Source organism: Triturus cristatus, chromosome 12 (genome assembly GCF_964204655.1).
Source record: "Triturus cristatus chromosome 12, aTriCri1.1, whole genome shotgun sequence".
In the NCBI taxonomy this organism is placed as follows: domain Eukaryota; kingdom Metazoa; phylum Chordata; class Amphibia; order Caudata; family Salamandridae; genus Triturus; species Triturus cristatus.
Window position 1 is genome coordinate 300,405,305 of NC_140595.1, and position 27,759 is coordinate 300,433,063.

General features: G+C 42.8%; 1 protein-coding gene across 1 annotated transcript in view; it reads left to right on the top strand.

Moving 5' to 3' along the window:
- Positions 1-27,759, top strand: part of LOC146775926 (cytochrome P450 2C23-like) — a 768,862-nt gene that overhangs the window by 29,679 nt on the left and 711,424 nt on the right. The window contains exons 3-4 of the mRNA XM_085639573.1: positions 18,603-18,755; positions 18,924-19,084. Of these exons, the coding sequence (XP_085495699.1) occupies positions 18,603-18,755; positions 18,924-19,084 (314 nt within the window). The remainder of the gene's footprint in view (positions 1-18,602; positions 18,756-18,923; positions 19,085-27,759) is intronic.

Consider the following 27,759-nt stretch of genomic DNA (forward strand, 5'->3'; position numbering starts at 1 on the left):
GCAGAGAGATTTCATCACAGGTACATTTCCCCATATCAGCCGACCAGTTATTAGTAGTGGGGAAGCTGATTAAATGATGGAAAATGTCCAAGCGGAATCGAGTCAGAAGGAACCTGTGGCGTGCATTAAAAACATTGGCTAAGTAAAACTGAATATTAAAACTGGTCAAAATCATCTGGTTCCTCTGAACAGACGGTTTTAGTATTTCAGATGCTAGTCTCATTTCCTCTAATAGAGTTAAACATTTAATTTTGATTACTTTTCTTGGAATAAGAGCCAGATTCTCAGGGTGATTAAAATATTCAAAAATATTTGAGCCAGGGGATTTTAATGGCTGATTGGAACTGAGACAATCGATAATAATCAATCGATTTAATGTAGTGTAATACATGGCAGTGTAATGGTATACATTTGTTTGTACTTACCAACCTACACTCCCCCGGCTTTTCCTGTGAGACTCTCTGGATGCAGTATGGCAAGGACCTTCTCCTCCCATGCAATGAATGTTCTTGGTGGAATGGGAGAGCCACCGCCAGTCATCTGAGCCAGCTGTCGGTTCTTGTTGTTCTTCTCTTTCACCATCCTCTTTGGGTCATGCCATCGCTTCATGATTTCCTGCTTGGAGCGCGGGGTGGTCCCTACTGCATTGACCTTGTCGACTATCCTTTCCCCCATTTGTGCTCTGGTGGCTAATGGTGTTTGTTGGACCAGGGTACCAAACAATTGTGGTTCTACTCTGATTATCTCATCTGCCATGACTGACAACTCAATCTCAGGGAATTTGGGCATTTTCTTTTGTTCCATGGTGTGTGATGTGCAAATGATTTGAGGTGCAGTTGTGAGTGTGGTGGGGGTGGTGTAGGTGGTGTGTGTGTGTGTTGTTGTGCTGGTGAGATGTGTGGTGTTTTACCTATCCAATGTGCTGCAAGGTTTAGTTCCTTCAGGGCTGGAGTAGTGCAAAGGATTCTGGTCAGGGAAGGGGCTGGTTTTATACTCACCTATGTGGGTGTGTCAAAATCGAGTATTGCTGTCAGGTGTGTTGTGTGGGTTGTCCTGGGATTTGTATTTTTAAAGTTGCCATGGGGGTTTTTCATTGGGATGTCTTAGGTGTTTTTGGGGGGAGAGCTAGTTTGATGTGTGCACTTGGTGGCCTTGTTATGTGTTTTTTTTGTCGACCGCCATATTTGTCACGGAGCGTCCATGGTGGTGGCAATGCAACAGCCCTTCCGCCGTCCCTCCCATTCATCACTGTTTGCGATCACGGTGGTTGGAAATAGCGGATCGTCCCGCTGTCACCTCAATGGAATCCTAATTTTCTGGGTGGTCACTCCGCTGGCCTCACGGGGGTTTAGTGGGCTTCCGGCACGTATCCAACCGCCGCGGTCGGATTTTCACCAGCTCCTCACACTACCGGCGGTCTTTCGTGGCATGGTTCTGCCACAGTTAGGATTTTGCGGCAGTTGACCCTAATCGGACTGCCGGTTTGGCTGCGATACCAGCAGACAGTTGATTGCCGCTACCATGGCGGTCAGGGTGGTTTTCCGACCGCCATCCTAATCACCCCCTTAATTAGGTTTATTATCCAGCACTTTCCCTGAGTTTAGTTTGTATTGGAGTTGGAATAGTGGTTTAATTAGGTTTAGTATCCAGTTTTTTTCCTGAGTCTTGTTGGTTTTGGAGTTGGAATAGTATTTTATTATGTTTTATTATCCAGCACTTTCCTTGAATTTATTTTATTTTGGAGTTTAAATAGTAATTAAATTTGCTTTATTATACAGCATTTTCCGTGAGTTTAGTTTGTTTTGGAGTTGGAATAGTAATTTAATTAGCTTTATTATCCACCACATTCCCCGAGTTTTGTTGGTTTTGGAGTTTGAATAATAATTTATTATGTTTTATTATCCAGCACTTTCCCTGAGCTTATTTTGTTTTGGAGTTTGAATAGTAATTTAATTTGATTTATTAACCAGCATTTTTCCTGTGTTTTGTTGGTTTTGGAGTTAGGCATATAAATGTTTATTGCTTATTAGTTATTTCATTTTGTATGTACCTTTAAGTAAGAAAGGATATGTACGCTGAGGTGAGGTGAGGAGCTTGAGCTAGAGCCAGTAGCCAGTAACCGGGTGTGAGCAAGGTGGCCGTGGTAGTGACACAAAATGGCAGTGGTAAGAGCACAAAACGGTACTACTCTTCACTACCTCGAGAAGGCATACCCTCCCACCAGCCCCAGCGTTCCAGGAACCAGCTGGGACAAGGTGCCTCTGGAGAGCAGTCTCAGCATCCCCAGTCGCCCCTGCAGAACTACTCATGACTAGAGAGCAGGAGCGGGAGTGAGGCAGGGAGGTTTGAACTTTGGTAGTAGCAGAGGGTGAGCCCGGGTCCTCCTGTGGAGATGGCCCAGCTAGGCCGGGTGTGGTTTGCAGGCAGTCCAGTGAGCTCCTGCTCCTCATGCCAAACTTCCAACACCTTCTGTACAGCCCAGTACTTGGCCAAAGCCTGACGGAGGTAGACGCAGGCAGAAGCACAGAGACAGCGTCAACCTGTGCTGAGTTTGAGTCACCGCGCGTGAGTCACAGCGCCCGAGGCTGTGGCCTTGGGTAGTAATACACTTGTTTTCATCATTATCATCATTATCATTATTAACCGATGCCTTGACCTTGGTTATTACACTCATTTCCATCATTATCATCTGGATCCTGGCCATAGACATTGGGTATAAGGCAACTGACAGCTGGATTTGCAGCTTCAGTCAACAGCTGGTGATCGTGGTTGTGATACTGGAAAGGTGGCACGCAGTTAGTGGTTAGCAAGTTAATTAATCAACAGCCCTATCTTTGAAGATGCACTCTAGGTGTTTGCGCTCTGGTCACTTAATTGCACCCTCAGGGTCTATATCAGGGTCGCCAGGGTCTGCCTTAGGGTTAACTAGACTTACATTCAATCACTCTATCCTCACTAAATTACAAAAGACCATCAGGCGGAACAAGCACCATGCTCACTTGTCCAATTTGAAATCTATCCCTCTGTGTTGTCCATGTTTTCGAAGGGTCTGAGGGGCACTGCGTTAAAGAATAAGGAACCGGAATGGCACCAGATGCAGTTAATGTGAATGAGGTGGGTAAATGTACTGTTCTCTCTGAGTTGACATTTCCTCATCAGCTCAAGTTCACCAAACAGAACTTAGTGGGACCAACTCTTCCAAGTCAACTCACTGATAAAAGTGCCTTAGCTATAGTGGACGAAGAAACAGAAATGGAAATGGACATGGATATGGAGAATGTCAAGGTTAAATCTGAAACAAATGATGTTGGTGCTAAGTTGGTGCCTGACACTGTGGTTACGTTGGATCCCATGATCCGGGCCGTTATAGCTTGCCCTTTGAATGTCGTAAGCCACCATCAGATCCCTCTCCTTTTAAAGTGACCCCAAGAGCGTCTCAGGATGATGATTGCAGGTTTGACCCTGGGGATCTGGAAGACTACACATTGCCAGATATTGCCACACACATGGAAAAAAATCATGCAATGAGGCCTAAATTTAAAATGCCAGGTGCCCAGGAATCGGTTCTGGGACAGTTACCGGAATATCCTGTTAGTTGCCCCATATGCCAGTTTTGTACAGTAGCACTCCTTCTAGTCTTTCTCTTTTGCGATCATTGGGACTATCGAAATTAGAGGCGTCCATAAACAAAGGGGTACAAGATATTTGGCAATTATCGAATGAGGGTGTAAACAGAAATGGGGGAGGGACATACTCTATGCATTAGAGAGGATTCTTTGGTCAATTTTAACTTTGCTTGAGAAACTCTGATCACATGCTGGATGAACTATCCCTAATTGGGGTGCAGCAGCTCAATTCTGCCAGTTCTTATCCAGGTAAGGCTGAAAAGGCTAATGATGTGAAATGTCAGACAATTCAGACTAATATAGGGGTGGCGGACATGGGAATCTAGATGGGGACCTGGGAAAATCTGGGGGCCTCTTCCACTGTGTTGCCCAGAGATAGCCCTATGTTAGATAATATGCCTCATATTACCCCAGAACATCAATTGAGGGTGGATCATCCGCACACTGTTTTAGGGGAAAATACAAATGCATCAGCACTTAAGATTCCTCTTTCGGTTCATTCTATTTTTAAAAAAGGGAACACTAGTATGTCTTGTGATATTGCTTCATTGACTGACCATACCGTTGTTAAACAGTCTAGGTTTGAATTAGCTGCTGCTCCCCCTGGGGAGGGTGGCCCTCATATAGAAAGTAATGGGTTAAAAGTACGGAAAGAGAAGAGGAATAATATTTGACGTATAACAAAGCGTAAGCCTAAAAAACTGAGGTTTGCTACGGTACCTGATGAACCTGAAATTTCGTCAATGCCCCAAAATGAAAATGAGCCCAATTCCGCTGGGTCTCATGTCAGCCAGAATTTAGGGTGTTCAGGGGAAAATCGTCCCCCTCCCCTATCATGATAGTAGAACCTGTAGGGGGAGATTAGGGCAAGAGGGGGGCACGAGGACACGGGGTTAGCTGGGTATAGGGGGGGTTTGTGCACCATATGGGAGAATCATAAAATGAGGATAGACCTGGTTTCAGAGATCCATAAAACAAGGAAAGACCTGGATTTAGAGAGTATAGTAGTAAAGGTAAATGATGTATCGTCAGAGGTAGGGCAGGAGGAAACACTTCCTGTACAGATACAGCCTAATCAAAGGAGGTTTTTTCGAAGGGGGGCCTGATTTTACTTCTCCTATAGGACAAATGTCAGAGTCGGGCCTGATCCAAGGCAGAGTGATAAGGTATCTGTAGGACGTGGGTCAGGACAAGTATCTAATACCTTGATTTTTACTTCACTGTTTGATAGAGAATTGGGCCCACTTAATAGAAGTTTCCTTTTACAGTTAGTATATGAAATGAAGGATCTGAGAGTGGCAATCAGTAAAGATATTTAGCAGGTATTTTTAGACCCCAGAAGTGGACTTTCGAATTTCAGAGTAACTTTTAGCTCCAGTATAATTGCAATGTTGGTTTTGGCCAATGTTGATCATTTCAGGAAAAAAGGGATTTATGTTTTCCCATTCGAAAAGCCAGTTCTTGATCCGCTCGAATCCCATAGGAAAGATTGTCAGCACTTAGGTAGAGTGTTATCTAATATTAGGGGGGCTGTAAATCCGAAAGATATTAAAATCTCGGTTGGTAGTTTTTCTGGGAAAAGAGTGATTAATATTGTGGGACCTGAGGCCGAAAGAGTCACCAAAGCCAGAGGGGAGGAGGAGGTGGCCCAGTGGGGTTGGGTAGCTTGTTCACTGAATGCTTCCAAAGAAAATATAAAACTCCCTATGCTGTGGAGGTAGCCCTCTGGGAAAACATTTGTCCTGGAACATGGCAGGTGTAGGAAAACCAAATTCTAAGCTAAATTGTCCAATGACAAATGATCCAAAGATAATTTGCCTTCAGGAAACATGGAGCTGTGCAGATTTTAATTTTGAGAATTTCTTTGTTTTCTGTTGTGCAGCAAAACCTTCTGCAAAAGGTCATGCAAGTGGATGCCAACCTATCTATCTTAGCTGCAGTATACTTTGGGGTCCTCTGTTTTTTCTTCATCCATCACATTTTTGCATGGGTATGAAACTTACACTAGGTAATGGGATACGAGGTCAGCACCCAACCCTTTTATTGTTAAATGTATATTTTCCACCTGGGAGGGCATCTGACTCTCTGGTTGAATCTGTTTTTTGTTTTGTGCATAAAATTAGTATCTCTGAAGATTGCACATCGATATTGGTGGTGGGAGATTTTAATGCCAAAACTTCTAGCTGTTCTTCCATGGCCTTTTTTAGCCAACAACTGGAGGACATGGACCGTCCCTGAATCATCGCTGCCTGGCCATATTAGAACAGATAGGTGAGGGCTGAATTTTTTGCATTGTTCGAGAACAAATTATGTTGTTATTTTAAATGAGAGATTCCCAGAGGACTCCCCAGCCTCCCTTACTTTCCATGCTTTTCAGCGGCAGTCACTAATTGACTATATGGTGGTATCCTACCTGCTCTTTTGTGCATGCACACAATTCAAGGTACTGAGGACAAACTTGAGTGACCACAGAATTTTATCAGTGGATTTCAACCTGGAACTCAAGTCACTGGAGCTCTGGAATCTCAGAGATGATAGCATTATGTATAATAAACCAAAGGTGAATACTTTTTGGGCCAATAAAAACCTTAAATGTTTAGGGAGGCTGATTGAAAACGCAAGCTATGGTCCTATACAGGAAAATCACATCACCTGGTTTGAAAATAATCTGGCCTTATTTAAATCAGCTGGAAGGAAAAAGCGGGTCAGTGGCATTAATTAGCCAGTGGTTATATCGGGGGAAGTAAAAAAAGTTAAACCGGGAGATAAATGCACTACTAAGGAAACAATTTAAGCAGTCTTCTTTAACTAGACAAAAGGGGAAATCAATAGATTGAAGCAGTTAAGAAAAAGAATGAAGACAACTGAGTGTAGAGGGGTAGAGGATTTAAATTGGGATAAACTAAGAGAGGTTGCACAGTCTGGTTATTCGCATAAATATTGGGCTTTAATAGCCAAACATTTAAGTCTGGGCGGTGAACTCAGCTCCGCTCGTGGAGTTTGCAGATTTTTCCGCACTCGGTGCTACACGGAGCTCATGTCAAGTTGGCGAGCGTGAGCAAGGAAAATCCACCTCCCAGAGAGATTTTTTCCTTGTTCATGATCATCAACAACAAGTTGGTGAGCGCGAGCTTGGAAAATCAACCTCCCGGGGAGATTTCACAATGCGGGCAGTGAGATTTCTCATTGCGAGTGGTCGCGTATGCTCGCGACCGCTCGCGTTGAGAAAGCTGCCGCTCGAGTAAAAATCTACTCTAGGGGCAGAAAGGAAGCAGCGCCCGCTTGCGCTGTGCATTGTGCCGTTCGCGATTATTGCGCAGTGCAAACAAGTATCTGGCACTGAAAATCACCGCGAACGGCATTTATCTAATGCATTCCTCTGCTTGCAGAGCTCCACGTAGCGCGTTGGAGTTTTTTTTGCACTTTGCAGAGTTCCGCGAACTCTGCCCAGGCTTACAAATATTGTGATAATAGAATTAAGGCAAAAGCCATTTTGATATCAGATGCAGAGTGAACCCAATATATCGCTCAGTTATATACAATAAATCCGACAACCGGCCCCAACTTAGAGAAAATCCTGGAATCTCCCCTGGGCAATGAATATGGCCCCCCTTCCTGTAAGGAAATAGAGAGCTTCATTAAAGGGGTAAGGTACTCCGGGTACAATGGGCCCAGATGACCTTCCGATAGCTATATCAAACAAAATAGTTCTGCATTGGCTAAATTTCTTAGTCTGGTATTCTCTTATTGTTATGCATATGGGATTAGTCCATCCTCTTGGAGAGGAAGTATTGTGGTTCTATGAACGTCCCCTACCAGCTTTAGGCAGATCGCATTGCTGGTTGCGACCGAAAAACTGTTTGCAAAGAGCAAACTTCTCCATCTCCAGGATTGGGCTTTTGTAACTGACCTCGTCCCCGTAGAGCAAGCAGGGATTGGTAAGCATAGTGGAACATTAGATAATATTACTGCCCTGCAAACCTTGATCTAAAATATCAAATGGGCATGGGAATGGCTCTGTACACTGCCTTTTTATAGATTTCTACCCATCGTTCGGCCGGGTTGACTATGGTACACTGTAGAGGAAATTGGTTGTAATGGGGATTCCTATCCACTTGCTTAAATTGATTATTGCATTGCATTCTTCAACTTGGACCCAGGTAATCAGGCCTGTCGAGTAAAGTAAAGACCCATAATGGGTTGAAGCAGGGGTGATTATTAGCTCCCCCCGTTTTCTCTCTTTATATTATTGACTTGCCGAATAGGGTGGGGCTCTGTAAAGGGGATTCCCTGAATTTAGGAACAGTGAAATTCAGCTGTCTGCTTTACGCCGATGACGCCATCCTGTTGGACTTAACTACGATAGGACTATAAAGACGTCTTAATAAGTTAGCTCACTACTCAGATGATTACTTTTTTAAATTAAATACCTCAAAAAGTAAAATATTAGTTTTTAGATATCGGGGATGTAGAGTTAGGAAAAATATGCATTGGTTTCTGGGGAAAGACAAACTTGATGTAGTGAAGTTGTACCCGTACCTAGGAAGAATCTTTACAAGTAAGTGTTCTAGCAGTGATCAAATTGACCAGTGCAAAAGTAAGGCTATATCCCAGGCCTGTGCAATTGGTAGACTTAATAAATGTTGTGGGCAAAGACACTTGACACATGTTTTATCAGTTTACAAAATTAAAATCCTGTCTGTACAGTGTTACGCTTGTGAATCAGAGGATGAACAGCAGTGGGATTATTTTGAGAAGGTGGAAGGGCGCATTTGGTGCTAAATTTTTAATTTGAATCATGCAGCCTCCATAGCGGTGATTCAGCTTGAATCCAACCATCTCTCGACTGTGTTTGCCATGGCTGAATGCTTAAAATTGAGTAATGCCTTACTGAACAGTGTGATAACCCTTTACGGGCAGCAATAAGGCAGGAAATATTTGCCTGCATGAAGGGGAAAAGCGTTGTCTTCAGGAATTATGAGAAAGCTGCAGACTTATTTGAAATTGGGCATAGAGGCGTAGGTTCTCTACCCAAAAAAGTTTTGAAAACTATAATTAAAAAAACAATTTACGAAGTCTGTAGTAAAAGAGATATTGTATTGTGTTTAGGGCATTCCAGTAATGATATGATAGTGGGGAGTAGTATTTATAAACAACCTCAACCATATGTTGTATAGAATCTTTCCCATATAGTGTGCAGAACTATCCTGTTGCAAAGGTTGAATTTGCTCCCCTTATGAATTATAACAGGGGCATGGGAGGGATTAGCCAGGCAGGACAGACATTGTCACCTATGTGGAAACTGAGTGCAGGATCAAACATGTTTTATTTGTCTGTCCCCTATTACATCCATTATGACGTCGTTTTTTGAGACCAATGTATCTAAAATATAACATCGCTACAGCCGAGGAGGCTCAAAACTGTCTCTTGGCTCCTCCCCTCCGAACAAGTGTGTTTAATTTTTTTTTTGTTTTTTTCAACAATTCTTAAATATATTTCAGAGAAGGACTAATGTGTTGTGTTTAGTAGTGTTGAACAGTGTCCCGATGGGCAAAATTCATTGCATATTGTAAGTAGAATTTAGGGTCTTTGTAATATACGTTTGAAATTGTATTTAATGGTATAATCTAATTTGCACTGACCTATTGGGATGGTATTTTTAAAGGATTTGTGAAATTGGTATTATACTTGCACACTTGCACTTTCAACATCTTGTATGCTGCTATGAATTCTGGGACCGTACAATGAAATCTGCATGTATTTTGCACAGTGTACCCTTTGTGCAAAATTAATTTAATATTTTAAGTAGAAACCTTTAAAGGATTTGTGAAATCGATATTACACCTGCGCACTTGCACTTTCGACAACTTGAATGCTGCTATGAATTCAGTACTGTACAATGACATCTGTAACTGTTAGGTCTCTGCACGTACCTTTGCACAGGATCCCCTTTGGGCAAAATTCATTTCATATTATAAATAGAATCTTAGGATATTTGCATTATACAGTTTAAGTTGTTGGAGTATTTAATGGTACAATCTCACTTGCACTGACTGAATTAGCATTATATTTTAAAGGATCTGTGAAAATGGTTTTATATGTGCGCATTTGCACTTTTGATATCCTGCTGTAAATTTTGTACTGTTCGACGAAATCTGTAACTGTTCTTTGCTTGTATTTTATCTTCTTATTAAGCTCAGGATGATTTGGTATATTGGAGTCTTTCTTGTACATTTTTATGTGGAACTCTTCGGAGCTCCAAATCATAATAAAAAAATTGAATTAAGTGCCAATTTAAAATTAGAGCATTCTGATTCGCCCAGGAAGCTATTTTTCACTTGGGCCATCTCGCTCCCACGGGAGTCAGATTCCCGTGGGATTGAGCGCTTTGATGGCTGCCAGCAAAATGAGAAAAGCATTGCTGAAAACCATTAAAGAACTCAGGGACATAGTCCCCTGTCCGGAGGCCTTAGGCCTCATGGAGGGGGACCATGAGGCCCCCCCGGAGCCAAAATAAAACAAACATTGGCATAGCCAATAGGTCTCGCTTTTGGGACCTTATAAGTATTTAGTGATGCAGCACAATAATCTTGGTGCAACAACAACTGTTGCATGGCTAAACACTTATAAGGTCTCAAAGGCGAGACCTATTGGCTATGCCAATGCTTGTTCCCGTTGCTTTGGTATCTCCCATCTCTTTTACCATCCAGCCATGATGTGCCTTAGGCACTGTGGAATTTAAAGGGCCAGCGGGAGAACTGTGGTCTGTTAGAGATTGCAGAGTACAGCACAGACCGTCATTAGAAAACACTGATTATTAGTAGGTGTCCCAGCTATAATTCCAGTAGTGTCTGGCTCCACAGGGGGCTGACGGCGTTCATCATAGCTCTTCGCTCCCTCCTTTAGCAAGTTCGTCTCCCTACATGGTACTAGCAGAGGCCGCCCCCAAAGGGGGCCTCGAGGGCCGGCGCCATAATGACCGCCAGAGCCTGAATAGGAACAGAACTGGTTTGCGCCGTCAGGAAGTGGAGCGCAATGGGGGGGCTGGCAAGGGTTCTGATCACTCAATAGGGTGGCACTCCAGGGATGTGGAATTCCTATAGCTTGACGCCCGGGACAAATTGTTTTGGGGTCAAGGGCAACACGTTTTCATGTGTAATTTGTCCCTGGGACATGTAGGCCCAACCCCCTACAGTATAAACCCTTTGGCAGCCAGTTTACAGTACCACATTATGGATCCGGTAAGGGCATTCATTGCCTGCGGTTAAGGTAATATTTGTGTCAATGTGTTAATGCTGTTCAAACTTGTATTTATGGTTAATTAATGCAAAGGCTTTATTCTAAGGGTGAGCGCTCTAAGTAAATGTTGTAAACTCAAACTGCACTACTGACAGCAGTTATTGTACAAAAATGTGTACTAATGTTTTCAATATTTAGCAATATGAGGCTATGCATACTGCTCCCAGAATGCTCTCTGATTAGAAGCAAATATTTGCAGAAGCTTGAAAGCACGATTGACGATTCTTTGCTTTCAAAATAAAATGTTCTCAAAAAAAATGTGAAAACATTTCGCTAAATTACTGAAAAAAGTTAGGTACCATTTCTTTGCAGCATCATTTAGTAAAAGGTGTTGATGCACGCTAGTATTTCCCAAAAATATTCATACTGGAAAATCGGTGTAACTAGTCTTAATAAGATTATGGGAAACAAAAATAAACAAGCATCGGTAAAGACAGTAGGTCTGAAATCGTTGGTCAGCCTTTTGGGTTTGTCAAGGCGTGACTTGTTTTGGCATTGTTTTTGTATAACCTTATTGGTGTGGGAGCTGCCTGGTCCTCACCATTATAAAAAACATTGGCAAAAGCAAAAATTGTTTTTGTCTCAAAAAGCAAACATTGCACAGTAGTTCCTGACACTGAACAAAACAACTGTGTGTCGATTTGCTCCTTGTGAATGAACAGAATTCTGTCACTCACAGTGAAGCTAGCCGACAGACAGAGAACATTTTAATAAACACAAAAGGTCGTGGTTAACGCCAGACCTATTTAGGGGCCCAATTATTAAATAAAGTGCACCCATGTGCTTGGATTAAGTGCAGATATATGACTTTTGTGAATTCACAATACTTTACAGAAGTTGGCCAAGAAATAGTACTCCTAGAAAATATTTGTGAACTGCATTTTAGCATGAGCAAATATGCAGGTGTAGATTTGCTCATGCGAAAATCTGAGTGTTTGCAAGTTTACTTTCCCTCTAACCACTTTTTTCCCAGCCCTGGAAGAAGTTTTATGTCCGCCATTGTCAGGAGTAAATATCCAACCTCTCTCAGTATGGGAAAAGATTAGAGAAGAGTCGGTGAAAACCATTAAAACATGCAAATTAGTAGGTTTGCACAGTTTCAAAAGGGCATTCCAACCCTGGAACTCTTGCTTACCATCACCTTAGCCCCAGTATGTAGATCTGCAGAAACATAAGTGAATTGCTAGTATTCAAACCCTACTATGGAAGGAGCGCTGGCATAATCAGAGAGGCTATATCAGAGCTCATATAGAATGAGATTGCTGCCATAATTTGTCGCTGCATCACATGGCACAAAAGGGACAAGTGGACTCTGTTACAGGACAAGTAGATTTATGAAGCAACCTGCCCCATGGACAAGTAGATATGTTCATAAATTCCACACCCCTGCACTCCCTCCCCCTTTCCACGCCAAGGGCGAGAAGACGAAAGGGGGCATATAGAGCGACGCTCCCCCTAGGACAGCTCACTCTACATCATGGAGCTGGGGCAGCGGCGCTGAGAATTTCTAGTTGCAACACCATGATGTAGAAATCTAGTGACGCCCTGCCCCTTACCTGGTTGTTGGGAGGTGTCCTGAAGTGGCGCGACTCGAGGCGCTTCACCAGAGAAGTGGAAGTAGGGAGGATGTTGACTTTCAGCCGGAGATATTGACCTGGGAACTGAGGAACCGGGTTCGGGCCCCGGCGTCGGCGCAATATCCAGTAGCATCCAGGTTTTATGGGGTTGACGCCTGAGTTGCAGTGAAATTGCCACGAAAATCACAGTCGAGGTCCGCGTCTGCGCAGCACTCAGAGGCAGTGAGGTCGTCACAGGGAGGCTTCGGCCTGTTAAGTGTGAATGAAGGCTCTTGTAAAACAAATCGGTTAGCAGGGAGCATGGCATCTAGAGGGTATTACTGGTCAGCAATAAACGTATTTAAAGGGTATTTGTTAAAATTCGAGAAAAGCGTGTGCCCAAAAGAATATTTCCAGCTTGTTGACGTGAGAGAGGTAGTCGCATAGAGCCTAGAGCTGCCGTCTTTGGACCTCGAAGTAGCGGGCGTGGCGTAGGGTCCACCATCCTGTGGCATGAGTAACTGGTGCTCACGTAAAGCACTTAAGGTCCTTGTGGCTTTATCCAACCCAGGGACCCCCCGCAGCGTACCTCAGATGAGCCTTACTGTTAATTGAAACTTTCAGCACGGAACGTGCTGTACTGCACGCGCATGGTGCCCTGAATGTGTTTAAGTGTCTTCCTGTCTACACATGGCTAGTTCTTGCCTATTACACATGCACAAAGGAAAAACAATAAAAAAAATTTAAAAAATGAACAATGCTGTGACATCGCGCGGGGCCGAAGGCGGGGGATTGGAAAAGCCCTCGTAAAGTATGATATAATGACTCCAGGGTACTGGTAAAATGGCGCGAAGATTCCCTCTAATTGCGAGAAGGTCCCGGGTGGGACCTACGTTCGATCTCTGCAGTTGCTTAATGAGCTGCATGGTTGCTCTGTGAAGATGGAGGAAGAGCCTTGCGAACATTTAAAATCAAGTTCCCAGCACATTTGTTAACCCATCTAAAACAGCTGCTACGGGGGTCTATTACTTAGGACCAACATACGGTGTAACAGCTAAAGCTGTCAATGCTGGCGCTCACAAGCAGGGTTCGGTATTGGAAACTAGAAGTCTTTCCATGACATCTGTACCTCCTCCAGGTGCACAAGTGTCATGACCACGAAGACAGATGTCGTGGGGCTGAGTCATCAGAATGTGCATACGTGTATGACAGAGCTCTGTGATAGGGCACAGTCATGGACAGGAGCACCCTGCGATTGAAACATGCGCATTGGTTCTTTAGAAGCTATTTTATTTCACCTAAATTAATGGCAGCTTGCTTGCATGAATGATCGGAACTGCGGGCAAAACTGCACATTGCCATTTGGGCACGTTTTCAACCCATTTAACCTCTTCATGTCGGATACGAATGTTGGGGGGCTTTTTGAATTAGGAGGTGGGGCTAGGGTAAAGGAGAAGGCAACAGATGCAGTGCTCGCTAAGTTCGCAGAAGGAGTGGGGCCCATAATAAATAAATAAATACTTCTTATGAGACGCGACATAACTGCTAGAGCTGCAGCCGGTGGAGGAACATGATAAATGTATCCTCATATATTGCAACTGGTTTCCGAGTAAAGGGCAGGTTCATGCTAGAAAAACTCTCCCGGCGGGTAGCTCCACGTGAGTACCCCAACTGCATATATTAAGCATTTCTTCTTATCTTAAATGAGAATGGATTGGAAGATGTTAGGGCTTCCAATCTATTCACGGCTAGTAACGCAGCAGTCCCCACTGTCGAGCACTCTAACTTGGGAGCATGGGGAGATCGGGCACCAAAGAAGCCGCCTTTATGCAAACGCATGATCTAAACACACTGGGTGTGGAATGGAAACCAGGTTTTGAGGTGCGGTGTCTCACACGCTGAATGTGATATGTTCAAGTGTACTGTTTGGGCAAAGTACTGTTGGTTAACTAAACACTGTGCAGGACACCCCTTCCACTGTATTGATAAACAGTATGATGTAATGTTGTGAAGAAGAATTCGTTTAAATGCTGTGCCTGCAGTTGCGTTCCATGGCAAAAAAAAAAAAAGGCGCGGTGCCCAGTGCAGGACGGACGGAAAATGATGCGGTGTTAATGGCGCTTCATGGCCAAAAAATGGGGCGGTGCCTAGCGCCTCGTGGCTGAAAAAGGGTGCGTTGCTTTGGGGAGGAGCATTCCGAGGAGGGCGCTAAGTACAACAAGCTCTGAAAGACAAGCGCGGCCACGCGGCCATGAAAGTTAAAGCGACGTGCAGCGTTTACCTTATGGGAGCGAGCAGCGGCGGGCGCGATAATTGCAAACAGATGGCGCTGCTGCTCGCTCCCGCAAGGTAAATGCCACACATGCACGAGAGCTCATTGGGAACAGTGCAGTACATGCACGAGTTTCCCAAAAGTCCTGAGCGATTCCAAGAGTTCATCTCCTATGCAGCGCTTACGTGCTGTGTAGGTGAGACCTGAAAACTGCAGAAATTGCCACGACTTCCTTGATTCCCGCAGGATCGTGGCAAACAAAAAGCTGCCACCTTTTAATAAGTATATATGGAAAGGGGGCATCAGTAGGGCCACTCTCCATAGCCCATTTAGGAGCCCCTGGTACCTCATACTCGAGGGCCATGTATATTGAAGGGGAGAGGAGCGTGAAGCCCCCTTCCTGAGCCATTTTTTACCTTGGGGGACCCAATCCACAAGGGCCCAAAGCATTTGTTCTGGGGAGTGAAGAGCGCTACACCCTCCCAGAGCCATATTTGGCCCCTGGGACTCCATTCCTAGGGGCTCAAATAAATTATTTAGGAGATGGGGGCACGCAGCCCCTCTCCCTGAGCTGTATTTAGTCCCAGAGACCCCATCTCTTCGGGCCCGCTTTAATTATTTAAAGGAGGGAGGATGCATGGCCCCCTCGCCGAGCCTTAAATGGCCCTGGGGACCCCATATCCTGGGGTTAGACACTTGCTGTGTCACGTTGAGCCCACCCCAGTGCACAGTAGTTTTCCTGCCCCCACTAGCAAGGCAATGGAACATGTGTTTGCTCCTGCCTGGCGGGAGCATTTGTAAATTGCCTAAGAGAACTCTAAAAATGCTCCCACCCGTTGGGAGCAGACTTGAGATCTGTTTCACTGCCTGCACTAATGCGAGCAGGGAAACTGATTGCCTCGCCTGGAGGGAGCAGCAAAAATATCTGCTTGCTGTGGGTGGGAGCAATGCCGGATCCTGCAGTATGCAGGGAGCCAGCTGGGGCTTTACCTATTTAAAAAGGAGGCGCTGTGGGATGGATTCACCGGGCTCAAAATAGGCTCAGAGAGGGGGCCATGCTCTGCCCCTCCTCTTTAAAATGCATAAGACCCTGGGGGATGGGGTCCCCAGGGATTAAACAGGTTCTTGGGGCCACACGGCCTTATCCCCTTTAAAATACATAGGGCCCTGGGGGTCCCAGGCCTTAATGAGACTCAGGGAGGGGGGTCACATGGCCCCCTCCCATTGAAAATACATGAGGCCCAGGGGTGTGGGGGTCGCCCCCTCCCCATTAAAAAAAAGTATGTGCCCGGGGGATGGGGTCCCCAGGGTCAATTGAGGTATGGGAAAAGAAGCCCCTCCCCCCTATTAAAAAAATATAACTGGCCCCAGGGAATGAGCATCCCCAGGGCCTGATAAGGGAGGGGGCCACACAGTCCTCATACCCTCAAAAAAATATATAGCCTGACAGGATGGGGTCCCCAGGGCGTACTAAGGCTCAGGGAGAGGGCCATGTGGATACTGTGGCTCTGGAACCTTGTGAGGGTTGGGGAGGAGGCCACGCGGCTGCAATACAGGTCCTGCCTCTAACCTCATTTTACGCATGAGCAAAGGCTGTGCACAGTGTAGGGTAGGCTGTCAGCGGGTGGCTGACTGCTGGGGGATAGATGCAGGGCCTGGCTGCAAGCTAGGCCCTACAGTCAACCCCACACCATCTGCGATGAAAGGCTGTGTGCAGCATGAGGTTGGCTGCCTCCGGGTCTGTTGGCCACCATGTTGCCAACCCCGTGCTGTGCATGGCCAAAGGCAGTGCACTGTGTGTGGTTGGCTGCCTGTGTGGACAACCCTTTGCCACGCATGGCGAAGGCGGCGGGGGGGGGGGGGGGGGGTTGGCTTTACGTATGCTAACAAAATATTTTTAACAAAAATAAAATATTTCTCTCAGTTAAACAAATCCAGAAATTCACTAAAAAAAACAAAGGTTAAAGGAAAGTTATAGCTAGGTGTAATAAAAAAGATCTGTTTTTGTTTAAAGAAAAACTTACAGTTTTGTCACAGGGAGTGGTAAGAAATGCCCTGTATTTATTCAATACGGTGCATTCCTGTCCTGTTACCTTGTGCTGGTTCTGTTTTGGCAGCCTAGCGCCAATGCAGGCACCCTTGCACCATTTATATATTATGAGGAAATAGATGCAAGATATAAAAACATAGACTGAACAGAATACTAAAAAAATTGATTCAATAAAAGAAGCTTCCCTTTTCTAAATAAAGCACTGAAAGTGGTAAGTGGATTTCTAAGAGGAAGATGCAAGCGTCAAATGTACCAACTTTAATGTTCAGGGGATAGGCGCGAGTGCTCAAGTATAAAGCTCAACACCCAGACAAGGGAAATCAGCAGAGTCGAGAGTAGGTCTTCTCTCAGAGAAGTCAGATAGGGGCTGATAAACTATTCCATGAAACACACTCTTAATACATGATAGAAATCCTGGAAGACCCTTCACATTAGTTCCCACCAAACGGTCCAATCAGGAGCAGTAATTATTTGGGAGCAGGTACACACCCCAAGTTTCCCAGTGCTGCAGCAAACATAGAAATAGGAAAAAACCTCGGAGGATTGTTTTTGTGCTGACAGATGTCCCTTCCTGCACAAAAATAATCCTCCCTGTAATGCAGGTACCCTTGCACCATGGTGGAAGGGTGCCTGCATTGGTGCTAGGCAGTTTTTCTGCCAGAGCAGGAATGCATCATATCTTTATTGATATGGTGCATTCCTGCCCCCTCTCTTTCACACAGAGTAGCAAGGTGTCTTGCTGTATTGCGCTTCATGAAATGTTGATAAATACAGGATTTAGGATTTAAGAGATTTGTGGGAAGGGTGATGGTGGGACCATATGATATAAGGAATAAACTTCCTCCCTGACACACATTGTATGAATATTGCAAGTAACTTCAGAGTTTCATATCCTTATAAAAGAACTCAGCAATGGCATTATTCCACTTTATGGTAATGGAACTCCTCAGTGATTTGCACTATCCTTGCATTGAACAGCAGGGGGCACTTTCTCTCATATATGATATTTGTTAGACTGCAATCCCTTCATATAAACCTGTCTCTAATCTCCCAATTACAGCCAACTTCTGAAATTGCTAGTCCACTGTATTATAGAAATTACATAGATGCTTATCTGTAATTAGTTGTTACAGTGGAGTTCTGACGTCACAGCGCATGCTTCCGGAGCCATCAGCCAAGGCGAAAGGCAGTTCATGGAGCATAAATATGTTAGCAGTTTAAACAAGGAAAATGGGAACTGGCTGTTCCTTCTTCTAATATCTTTTTCTACAAAGAGAACGTTATCAGCAGAAAGAAGACATATCTCTGGAAACGTTTGATTTTTTACAACATAAGTAATTGCAGGAATAATAGCATCTCTGCATGCTTCTATATAGTCTGAGGCACAGCATTTTGACCTGATTTACGCTAAACTGATTCCAATTTCTATTTTACAAAAATGCGTACCTGCTTTTTGGTGTGTCAAATTTCGCTCTACAGATTCTGCTTTTATTAAACTTATCTGCATTGAACATGAAAGTGGAAGACACCAAGGATTTAAGTAATATGGGAACGGTGAAGGTATAAGCATGTATTATTAGTTGCTACAATAAGCCATCCAATTAAAAATAACTTTTTTATAACTAGGTCTAGGCTATACTGTGGCTAATAGAGGTGAATGGAATGGAAGAATGATACAACTACTTTACAGCAATTAGTATTTTGGATTTAACACATAGGATTCTTGAAGTAATTGAGAATAATCCTCACCTTACCACTAGCTTCTAAACCAGAATTTTGTTTCTGTTGACATACTGTAGGTATTATTAGTGGCCAATATGGACAAAGTTGGAAAAAACACCGTCGATTTACCTTGTCAACCCTAAGGAACTTTGGTTTGGGGAAAAAGTCCATGGAGGAGAGAATTCTGGAGGAGTCATCCTATTTATTACAATACTTCAAAAACAACATGGGTAAGAATTTCAATCATCAGAAGAAAATGGAATACATGACTTAATACAGTGATTATGTTTTGATGCGCCCAGAGTCATTATATTACATTCTCTCTTTCTGAAATGTTAATCCAGCAAATTTGTTTTTGTAAATAAATAACAGTACTTTAATGTTTTCTTGAAATACAGGTGCTCCGTTTGATCCTCTGTTTGTCCTTGATAATGCTACATCCAACATCGTGTGCTCTATAGTGTTTGGGAAGCGCTTTGAATATGAGGATCCATTTTTCCAAAACATCATTGGCCTGCTTCATGAAAGGCTGAAGTCAATAAATGGAGTTTGGGCACAGGTAACATTTAAGCAAATTATTTTTACTTCTGGAAAGAGATATCGTAAACACTAATATCACAATGCTGTGACTCAGCACAAATTGGTCTCTTAGTTTAGATTTATTAAAACACGCAGCACAGTGAAGCAACCAAAGTTCCTGCATTGTGTTAAAGGAGGAAATCAGAACACCTCCATAGCTCAGGACATGTGGACTAGGATATTGGGCTGTGCTTCTCTCTAGTGATGGTGCACAATCAGGCTGTCTAATGCTGCACACACACCTTTGCACCCTAGTTCAATAATGTCTCTGTCATATCTAGCATAGATTTGGTACCATAAGGGTGCCCCTCTTTAGCAAAATACTATGTTTAGACAACCTTTAAAACTTTTCCCACTTTGAATGTGTGCTGTACAGTGGAGAACACATGCAAAGTTGGAAAAGCTTTAAGAAATAAAAACATTTCTCCTTTGTAATGCCTCCCTCAAAGAGGCATTATATATGATGCAAACCCCTATCTACGATTGTTAGTAGATCAGGGTTGAGTCCAAATTATAAGTGATTGCATGGAAATGCCCAAATACCACCCATGGAACACCCCCTAGATGCAAAGTAATGCAAAGAGACAGGGAGAGAGCAATGTCATATGTTTTTACCTGTAGATATGGGCCCTTGAATTTCATTGTTAGCTTGGAGGGCTCATCCAATGTTGACTGTGGTTCCTCTCACTGATACTTTACCTCCTCAGTTCATACAAATCCATGGATATTGAATCACCAAAGTACCATGTGTAGCAGAAATGACGTCACACACCAGCTAACCCCTTGAATTCACCAGGCTATCCTCTTGTCTCAGTCTTATTCCTTGAACAGTCTGGGACTGGCTGACCAGGGGCTATGCGAAGGTCATGATGTGCACACAATATATTATTAGGATGTCTTTCTATCAGATTACAGAGGACTAGACCCCTTCAGTACCTAGGATTTGTTCCCAAATACTGAGACATAGTTTTTCATTGCACACAAGCAACTACATTTTTCCACTAAGGAAGCCAGGTAAAATTTGATTTTTTTTCCCCACCAGTTCTGGATTCTAGAGGTACCCACAGTTTGAGGATTCCCCTGGAGGGAACTGAAAAAACATCCAATCTGCAACAAAATGTGTTTTTGGGGGGTGGGGGTAGGGAAAAAGTGCTGTACAAGAAAGTATGTGTTTTCGTTTTTCTAAACATGACATTAAAAAAAGGATTGCTGTGCCAAGATTGTCCTCCTGCCATCTTTCAGGACCAGGCAGAGTTGTACAAAAAAACCCCATTTTATTTAGCACAGTTTTTGCAATTGTTTAGAGATAGTCAATATTTCTTATTTTTGTGGTTTCTTAATACTTGCAGTTTGTGGGTGAAAGGTGTGAAAACCATGTGTGAACACAGAACGATTAATACTTCTGAAAAGTGGACAGATTCCGAACTCAGTAAGGGATCATTGGTGTAAATCGATTATGGCTTTTTCAAATAAACTAATCATTGAAATAAAAAAAACTAAATAAAGTAAGTGGGCAAAAACAGAAACAGGTGAAAATGTTTTCTCCTGTATTTCTTTGCCCCAAGGGCTTATCTCCAAAATTAAAATAGCTTTAAATCCGTCTGACAATTGCGGTTACTAGCTATATGGTGTTAATTGGTTTCCCAAAAGCATACGCTATGGCCAAGCAGACCATAAAACAGGCCCACAAACAGTTAAAAAAAAGAGCCCCCACACTGCCCTGTCATATTGGCCTGTCAGGCAGTGCCTGAAACCCACATAGACCAGTCAGAATATGTGTTTATCCCTCACCTGTAATAAAGACTCATTCACATCCTTTGGCTTCGCTGATGTGTATCCTTCAACTGATCACTTTTAGGGAACTACTTCTTTCTTATTGATCAAGCACTCCATGAAAGTGCATGTGTTTTCCAACTTTCTCTCTCCTGTGCTTCTCCATCCCATGATCCAAGTTTCTGTGTTCCATTTGCTTTAAGCTCTCTTATTTATTTATTTATTTTTATTTATGGGTTTTGTATAGCGCCCGAATCACCCCATACGGGGTATCTCTGCGCTGTAGACTGCTGATTGGCCACTGAGGGAGACTGATTAGAAAAGATGCGTTTTCAGTAATTTCCGGAAGACCCCCAAATTGGGACATTGGCGAAGATGTAATGGGAGGAGATTCCAGTAACGGGGTGCCAGATATGAGAACGCTTTACCACCCATCCGGGATAGTTTTATGCGGGGGATTTGCAGATATGCAAGTTGGCTGGATCTCAGTAATCTAGTCGGAGTGTACCTGACCAGTTTCCGAGCAAAGTAGCCAGGACCCAAGTTGTGCAAGGATTTAAAAACCATGCAGCAGATTTTGAATCTGACCCTCTTTTTTATGGGGAGCCAATGGAGGTCGTGGAGTAAAGGAGCAGAGGGGGTCATGGGAAGTGCGTTATTTACTAATCGGGCAGCAGTGTTCTGGACCACTTGTAGTTTGCATAGAGATTTTTCTTTTGCTGCAATTAACAGGGCATTGCAGTAGTCCAATCTACTGATAATCAATGACTGAACCAAAGATTTACGGGTAGATAAAGGGAGGAAGGGACAGACCTTACGCAACATGCGGAGGGTATGAAAGCAGGTGTTGGCGGTACTGTTAACATGTTCTTCTAAAGTAAGATCACTATCCAGGCGTACACCCAGATCTTTTACAACATCTTTGGGGGACGGGGCAGAGCCCAATTCCTCAGGCCACCAACTAGGGGACCATCTCAGTTTTGCCTCTCCAAACAGCATGATTTCTGATTTGTCAGAGTTTAACTGTAAATAATTTTCCCTCATCCACTGCGCAACTCCTTTCATGCCCTCGGAAAACAAGTCTCGGGTAAGCGGACTAGTTTTGTCGAAAGACATCAAAAGTTGCGTGTCATCGGCATAGGATATGGGGTCAAACCCAAGCCGTCTGAGGTGTCCTGCCAAGGGGGCTACATAGACATTGAACAGTGTAGGGCTCAAACAAGAGCCCTGAGGAACCCCCTTGCTGATCCTGGTGGTGGACGAGCTAAAAGGACCTAGGTTGACAGTTTGCGTCCTGTTGGTCAGAAAATCAGTCAGCCAACCAAGCGCTTTACCTCTTACACCCATCTCCTCAAGTCTGGTGATAAGGACCTGATGAGAAATGGTGTCGAAGGCAGCAGATAGGTCAAGCAGGACCAATAACACTGCCTGACCCTTATCTGCTGCCATTCTGATGTTGTCTATGACCTCCACTAATGTGGTCTCCGTACTGTGTTTTGGACGGAAACCGGATTGTGATTCGTCTAAGCACTTGGAAGATTCAATAAACGCGGAAAGATGTTTGTTAATGTGTTTTTCCAGGAGTTTACTGTGAAGGGGGAGCAGTGAGATGGGTCTGTAATTGGTATAGTCCTCCGGTGACAGTTTCGCATTTTTCTTAATGGGAATGACCTGGGCTGCCTTCCACTCTGCCGCAAGAACGCCATCCTTTAGTGACTTATTGAGGATGGCACAAATAGGATTGGCGAGCGAATCTGACAAAGTGGCTGTGATTTTGGCAGGCATAGGGTCTAGTGGTGAGCCGGATTTGGTACTTTTTAGAAGAGCAGCAACTTCCAGTACCGTGCATGCAGGGAAGGTGTCAAGGGTGTGCAATATCTCTTTGACGGGGATGGAGTTTGAGGGCTGACTGGGGCAGGGCCTACTAGTCGAAGTAATTTTTTGATATATATTTTCAATTTTCTGAGACAAATAATTTGCAATATTGTCACAGAGGTATTGTGAAGGTGCAGCATCTGTGTTACAAGCCTTGGGATTTGTAAACGTATTTAGTATTTGGTAGAGTGTACGAGAAGAATTTTCCGCATTGTCAATCTCAACCGCAATATGCATTTTACGGGCAAGCCGCAAGTTTTTGTGATAGGCTGTTAGAGCATTTTTGAATACGGCTTTATCATTTTGATTGTGTGAGAGGCGCCAGGTTCGCTCTAGCTTTCTGCAACGGGATTTCTCTGTTTTCAGAGTAGGCGTATACCATGGAGCTTGCACGCGTTTAAGAGGGTTCAGTTGAGATTTAGATGGAGCTAATTGGTTAATAGCTGCTTCGAGGTTGGCATTCAGAGCTGATACATGGTCATTAATATCATCCAACTCATTGAAGCATGGCGGGTTAAAAAGGTCCTGAAAAGATTGAGGAGTAACTCTGCGCCACTGTCTATAGACTCTGGGGAGTCTGTTTTCATGTCCTCCTAAATCATGTTTGCTTAAGATTGAGAAGTCCACCAAATAATGGTCAGACCACTCAAGAGGAGTCGTCGCATTGTAGCGGATGTCCGAGGAATTGGTTAAAATAAGGTCGAGCATATGCCCGGCCTGATGAGTGATATTTGTATTTATAATGCTCAAACTAAGAGTAGATAGGTCTGCTAATAAGGAGAGAGTTTCCTTATTGTTCGTGTTTAATCTCTCTGATTTGCTTCACCAGCGACAAACTTCCACACGCTCTTTCTCAATTGTATGCTTCTCCTCCCAGCCACGTATTGCTGGCCCTCATGTGCTTCTTTTCTCCTCCTCCCATTGCTTCCTCCGAACGCTCATCCATTGTCCTCACCACCTTTCGAACATTCTGTTTTTTTCTTATTTTTTTAAAATTATTATTATTTTTGGTGAGTGGGGGGGATTAGGCAGCAAATTGCTGGCAGCCCCTCCACTTATGCACTACTTTTTTCATTTTGTTTATTTTCAGATCCATCTCAGCTCAGTAAATATAAAAGATGGTGCCTGTGTCATAAGGCAAATGCATAAATAATGCTTCTTTTGTTTGGGCCATGCTGCACATTATCTTGCCAATGCTGTCTGCCTAGCTAAAAACAGTTCTTAATTTGAGCTGGTGGTTTCTGGTGTTCGGCACCGGCATTTAATTGTTAACCCCGGCGCTTGTGACTGTCGGCAACAAGGTGGCACTGTCTGGCCAATTTAGAGATGACCACAACAGTTAATTATTCATTCAATACACACTAAAAATGATTATTACCTGCCGCCCACGCCTATCCTATTGCTCTAGGGGCCTGAAATATTCTAATTGTCACACTTGTAGGAGTGGGCAGGGTAGTAGTTGTGTTGTTGCTAATATTGGCAGCACTGGCAGGTGTATTGTGTGGTGCAAGCTGCAGTGGCCTCCTGACAAGAGTTCAGGCAATTCATTTTTTACAAATTAAGAACTGGCTAAAAGGCATTGACAAATCCAGTAGGGCCTATAGGCAAGACCTCCTAGCTTTGCCAATACTTTTTTTACTGACAGTTGTTCACTTGTTTGAAACACTAGTTTAGTTGATTAGAAGCTTATGCTTAATAATTAATCTTTTCATCAGCTTTGCAAGACATATCTATTGAGTGGAGGGGTACTATAATATTGACTATCGTTCCTGGAGCAGATCACTTCTTATGAGCCTTACTGTGTTGGAGAGAGGGCGAACGACAGGAACTTCGGTTGAATGGTATTTGGACAAAATGTTGAGTTTTCAATATCGAGTTGCAGTAATATCGGAAAAAAATATCATAATACGAAAATATTGTGATACAGAAATTTCGTTGTCGAAAAGATTGATTTTTCAGGTAAGTAATATCATTGTTAATATCGTTTTCTATAATATAGTTGTAAAAAATATCCTTTTTTAATTATCTTTATGTGCATTTGTTCAGATAATATTTTTTGTTTTATTATTGTTTGTATAATTCTTAATGAAATGTGTAAGTATAGTTTGCAATTTTAAGTGATTTATCATTTTTTATTTAATTGATAATAGTAATTTATATTGCCGTAGCAGGTTGCTAGGCTTGCAGGGGTGCAGGGTGAGAAGTTAATTAAGTATAATTAATTACCAATTCATTATGAATGTATTGTTAATTATTTAATTGATTGTTAATTATGTTAATTGTGTAATCATTATATTTTCCAAGTTATATATTATGTGTGGGCTGCAGGGTTTGTAGGGGTATAGGGTGGAAAGTTAATTAAGTAATAATTCATTAACAATTCATTATTAATTTATTATTAATTATTTAATTACTATGTAAATTGTGTATTTAAGCCATGTCTTAGGTGTGAGCTATTGGGTTTGTAGAGGTATAGGTTGGGAAATTAATTTAGGAATAATCAATTAACAAGTAGCAATTTATTATTAACTATTTACTTGATTATTATTTATGTAAATTCTATAATAATGTTATTTTTTAAGTTGTATATTAGGAGCGGGTTGCTGGATTTGCAGGGGTATAGGGTGGGCAGTTAATTATTAATTAATACATTATTAAATTATATTTGATTGATTAATAATTATTTCAATTGTGTTATGTGTATTTATTTTAGTTATATTTTTAAGTGTGGACTGCTAGGTTTGTAGGGGTATAGTGTGGTAAGTTAATTAGAGTGACTCATAAATTATGCAGTATGCTAATCCTATGCTTGAAAACGTTGCTAGAACAACCAACATTTGAGGTGAGCACATTAGGAGTGTTGCTTGTGTTGTAGGGTGCTCTACACAGGTGCTGCTCTCCACCTAAACTTGAGAACTATCTAGAGTTCTCTGCTTCTTTTTTGCATAATTTATGATGCACTCTATGCCTGAAAGGGTATTGTTTTGACTTATACTGGGTGCTCCCTTGTGTCTGGACAAAGCTATACCACTCTGAAGAGCTCTAATGAGAGCAAAACACATGTCAGGGGGTGCATTTATTAATTTCAGGTTGGCTTGGATGGTAATTTACCAATCTAAAGCTGTAATACTTTGCCTGGAGTGGTAAAAGGCTTTGGTCATTTTACAGCTCGGCATGGATAGCACTGTGCTAATCCTATGCTTAAAGACTTTACTCTAGAAATGGCAAAATACTTAGATCCTTTCTATCTCACCGTGGACCGCACTGTGCTAATCCTATGCCTAAAGACTTTAATAGAAAAGCAGATATTTAAGGTGAGCAAATTTAGATTATCGCTGGTGTTGAGAGTGCTCTATACTGGAGCTGCTTTCCACCTAAACTTGAGAACTACCCAGAGTTCTCTACTTCTTTTTGCATAATTTATGCATCACTCTATGCCTGAAAGGGTATTATTTTGACTTATACTGGGTGCTCCCTTGTGTATGGACAAAGCTATACCTCTCTGAGGAGCTCTAATAAGAGCGTAACACATGTCAGGGGTTGCTTTTATTCATTTAAGGTTAGCTTGGATGGTATTTTGTCAATCCAAAGTTGTAATACTGTGCCTGGAGTGGTAAAAGGCTGTGGTCATTTTACAGCTTGGCATGTGCTAATCCTATGCTTAAATACTTTGCTGTAGAAATGGCAAAAGACTTTGTCCCTTTCTATCTCAGCTTGGATAGCTCTGTGCTAATCTTATGCTTAACCCCTTCGCTGCTAGGCCTTTTCCCCTCCTGTGCTAAGCCTTTTTTGGGCTATTTGGGGTAGTGCGCGCTTAGGCCCCTGTAACTTTTTGACCACATTAGGTATCCACGCCAAATTTGCGTCCTTTTCTTCCACCATCATGGGGATTCTAAAGGTACCCAGGGTTTGTGGATTCTCCTAGAGGGTTCCCAGAAATTAGTCAAAATACAGCAAAATTTTGTTTTTTTTGTAAAAAATGGGGAAAAGTGGCTGCAAATGAAAGCGTCTGGGTTTTTCTCTGCAAATGATATCAAAAAAGGGTTTGTGGGGCTGAAATCACAATTTCTCCAGCTTTTAGGAATGACAGTTTTTTGTTAGAAATCCAACATGTTTTACACAGTTTTGACATTTTTCTGGGACATACCCTATTTTTGCTATTTTTTGTGCTTTGAACCTCCTTCCAGATAATGGTAAAAATGGGTAGAAAAGCAATAATGGATCCTGGAAAGCTATACATTTTTGAAAAGTAGACAAAATTCTGAATTCAGCAAGGGGTCATTTGTGTAGATCCATCAAGGTTTCTTTATAGAAACTAACAGGTAAATATAGGAAAAATTAAAAATTTGTTGAAAAAAGCAGCCTTTTGAGTCAACGTTTTCACCTGTAACTTCTTCGAATTATGACATCTCTTTGAAAGCAATGTACCATTACATCCGGTGGACGTTCCTGGTTGTGGGGATATATAAGACTTGTAGGTTCACCAAGAGCCCAACGAACCCAGAGTAAAAAACTGAGCAGCATTTTGTAATGTTTTTTTTTTTGTTCGGGGTATATAGCAATTATTGTGGGAAAATTACAGAGTTTAGAAACAGTGCATATTTGCACATTTTCGAAATTGGGAATACTCATACTTGCATGACAATTATTGGTCATTTTTCAAAATTACTTTTTTTTTACACAATGTCTTTCATTTGGAAGGGAGAAATGCATCAAAAATCAATAGGTAATAACAGTTGCTTTACAAACCTGAACTACCCTAAGTCTCCCGATAAAAATGGTACCACACTTGTGTGGGTAGGCATAGTGCCCACGACAGGAAGTGGCTCAAAACCTAAGGTGAAGGCACCACATTTTCACACTGAAAATTTACACTTTTTTTGCGAAGAGTCTAGCTGTAGTTTTTGAACCCTAGCCCTGCCGGCACCTAGGGAAACCTAGCAAACCTATACATTTTTGTAAACTAGACACCCAGGGGAATCCAGGATGGGGTGACTTGACTGCCTC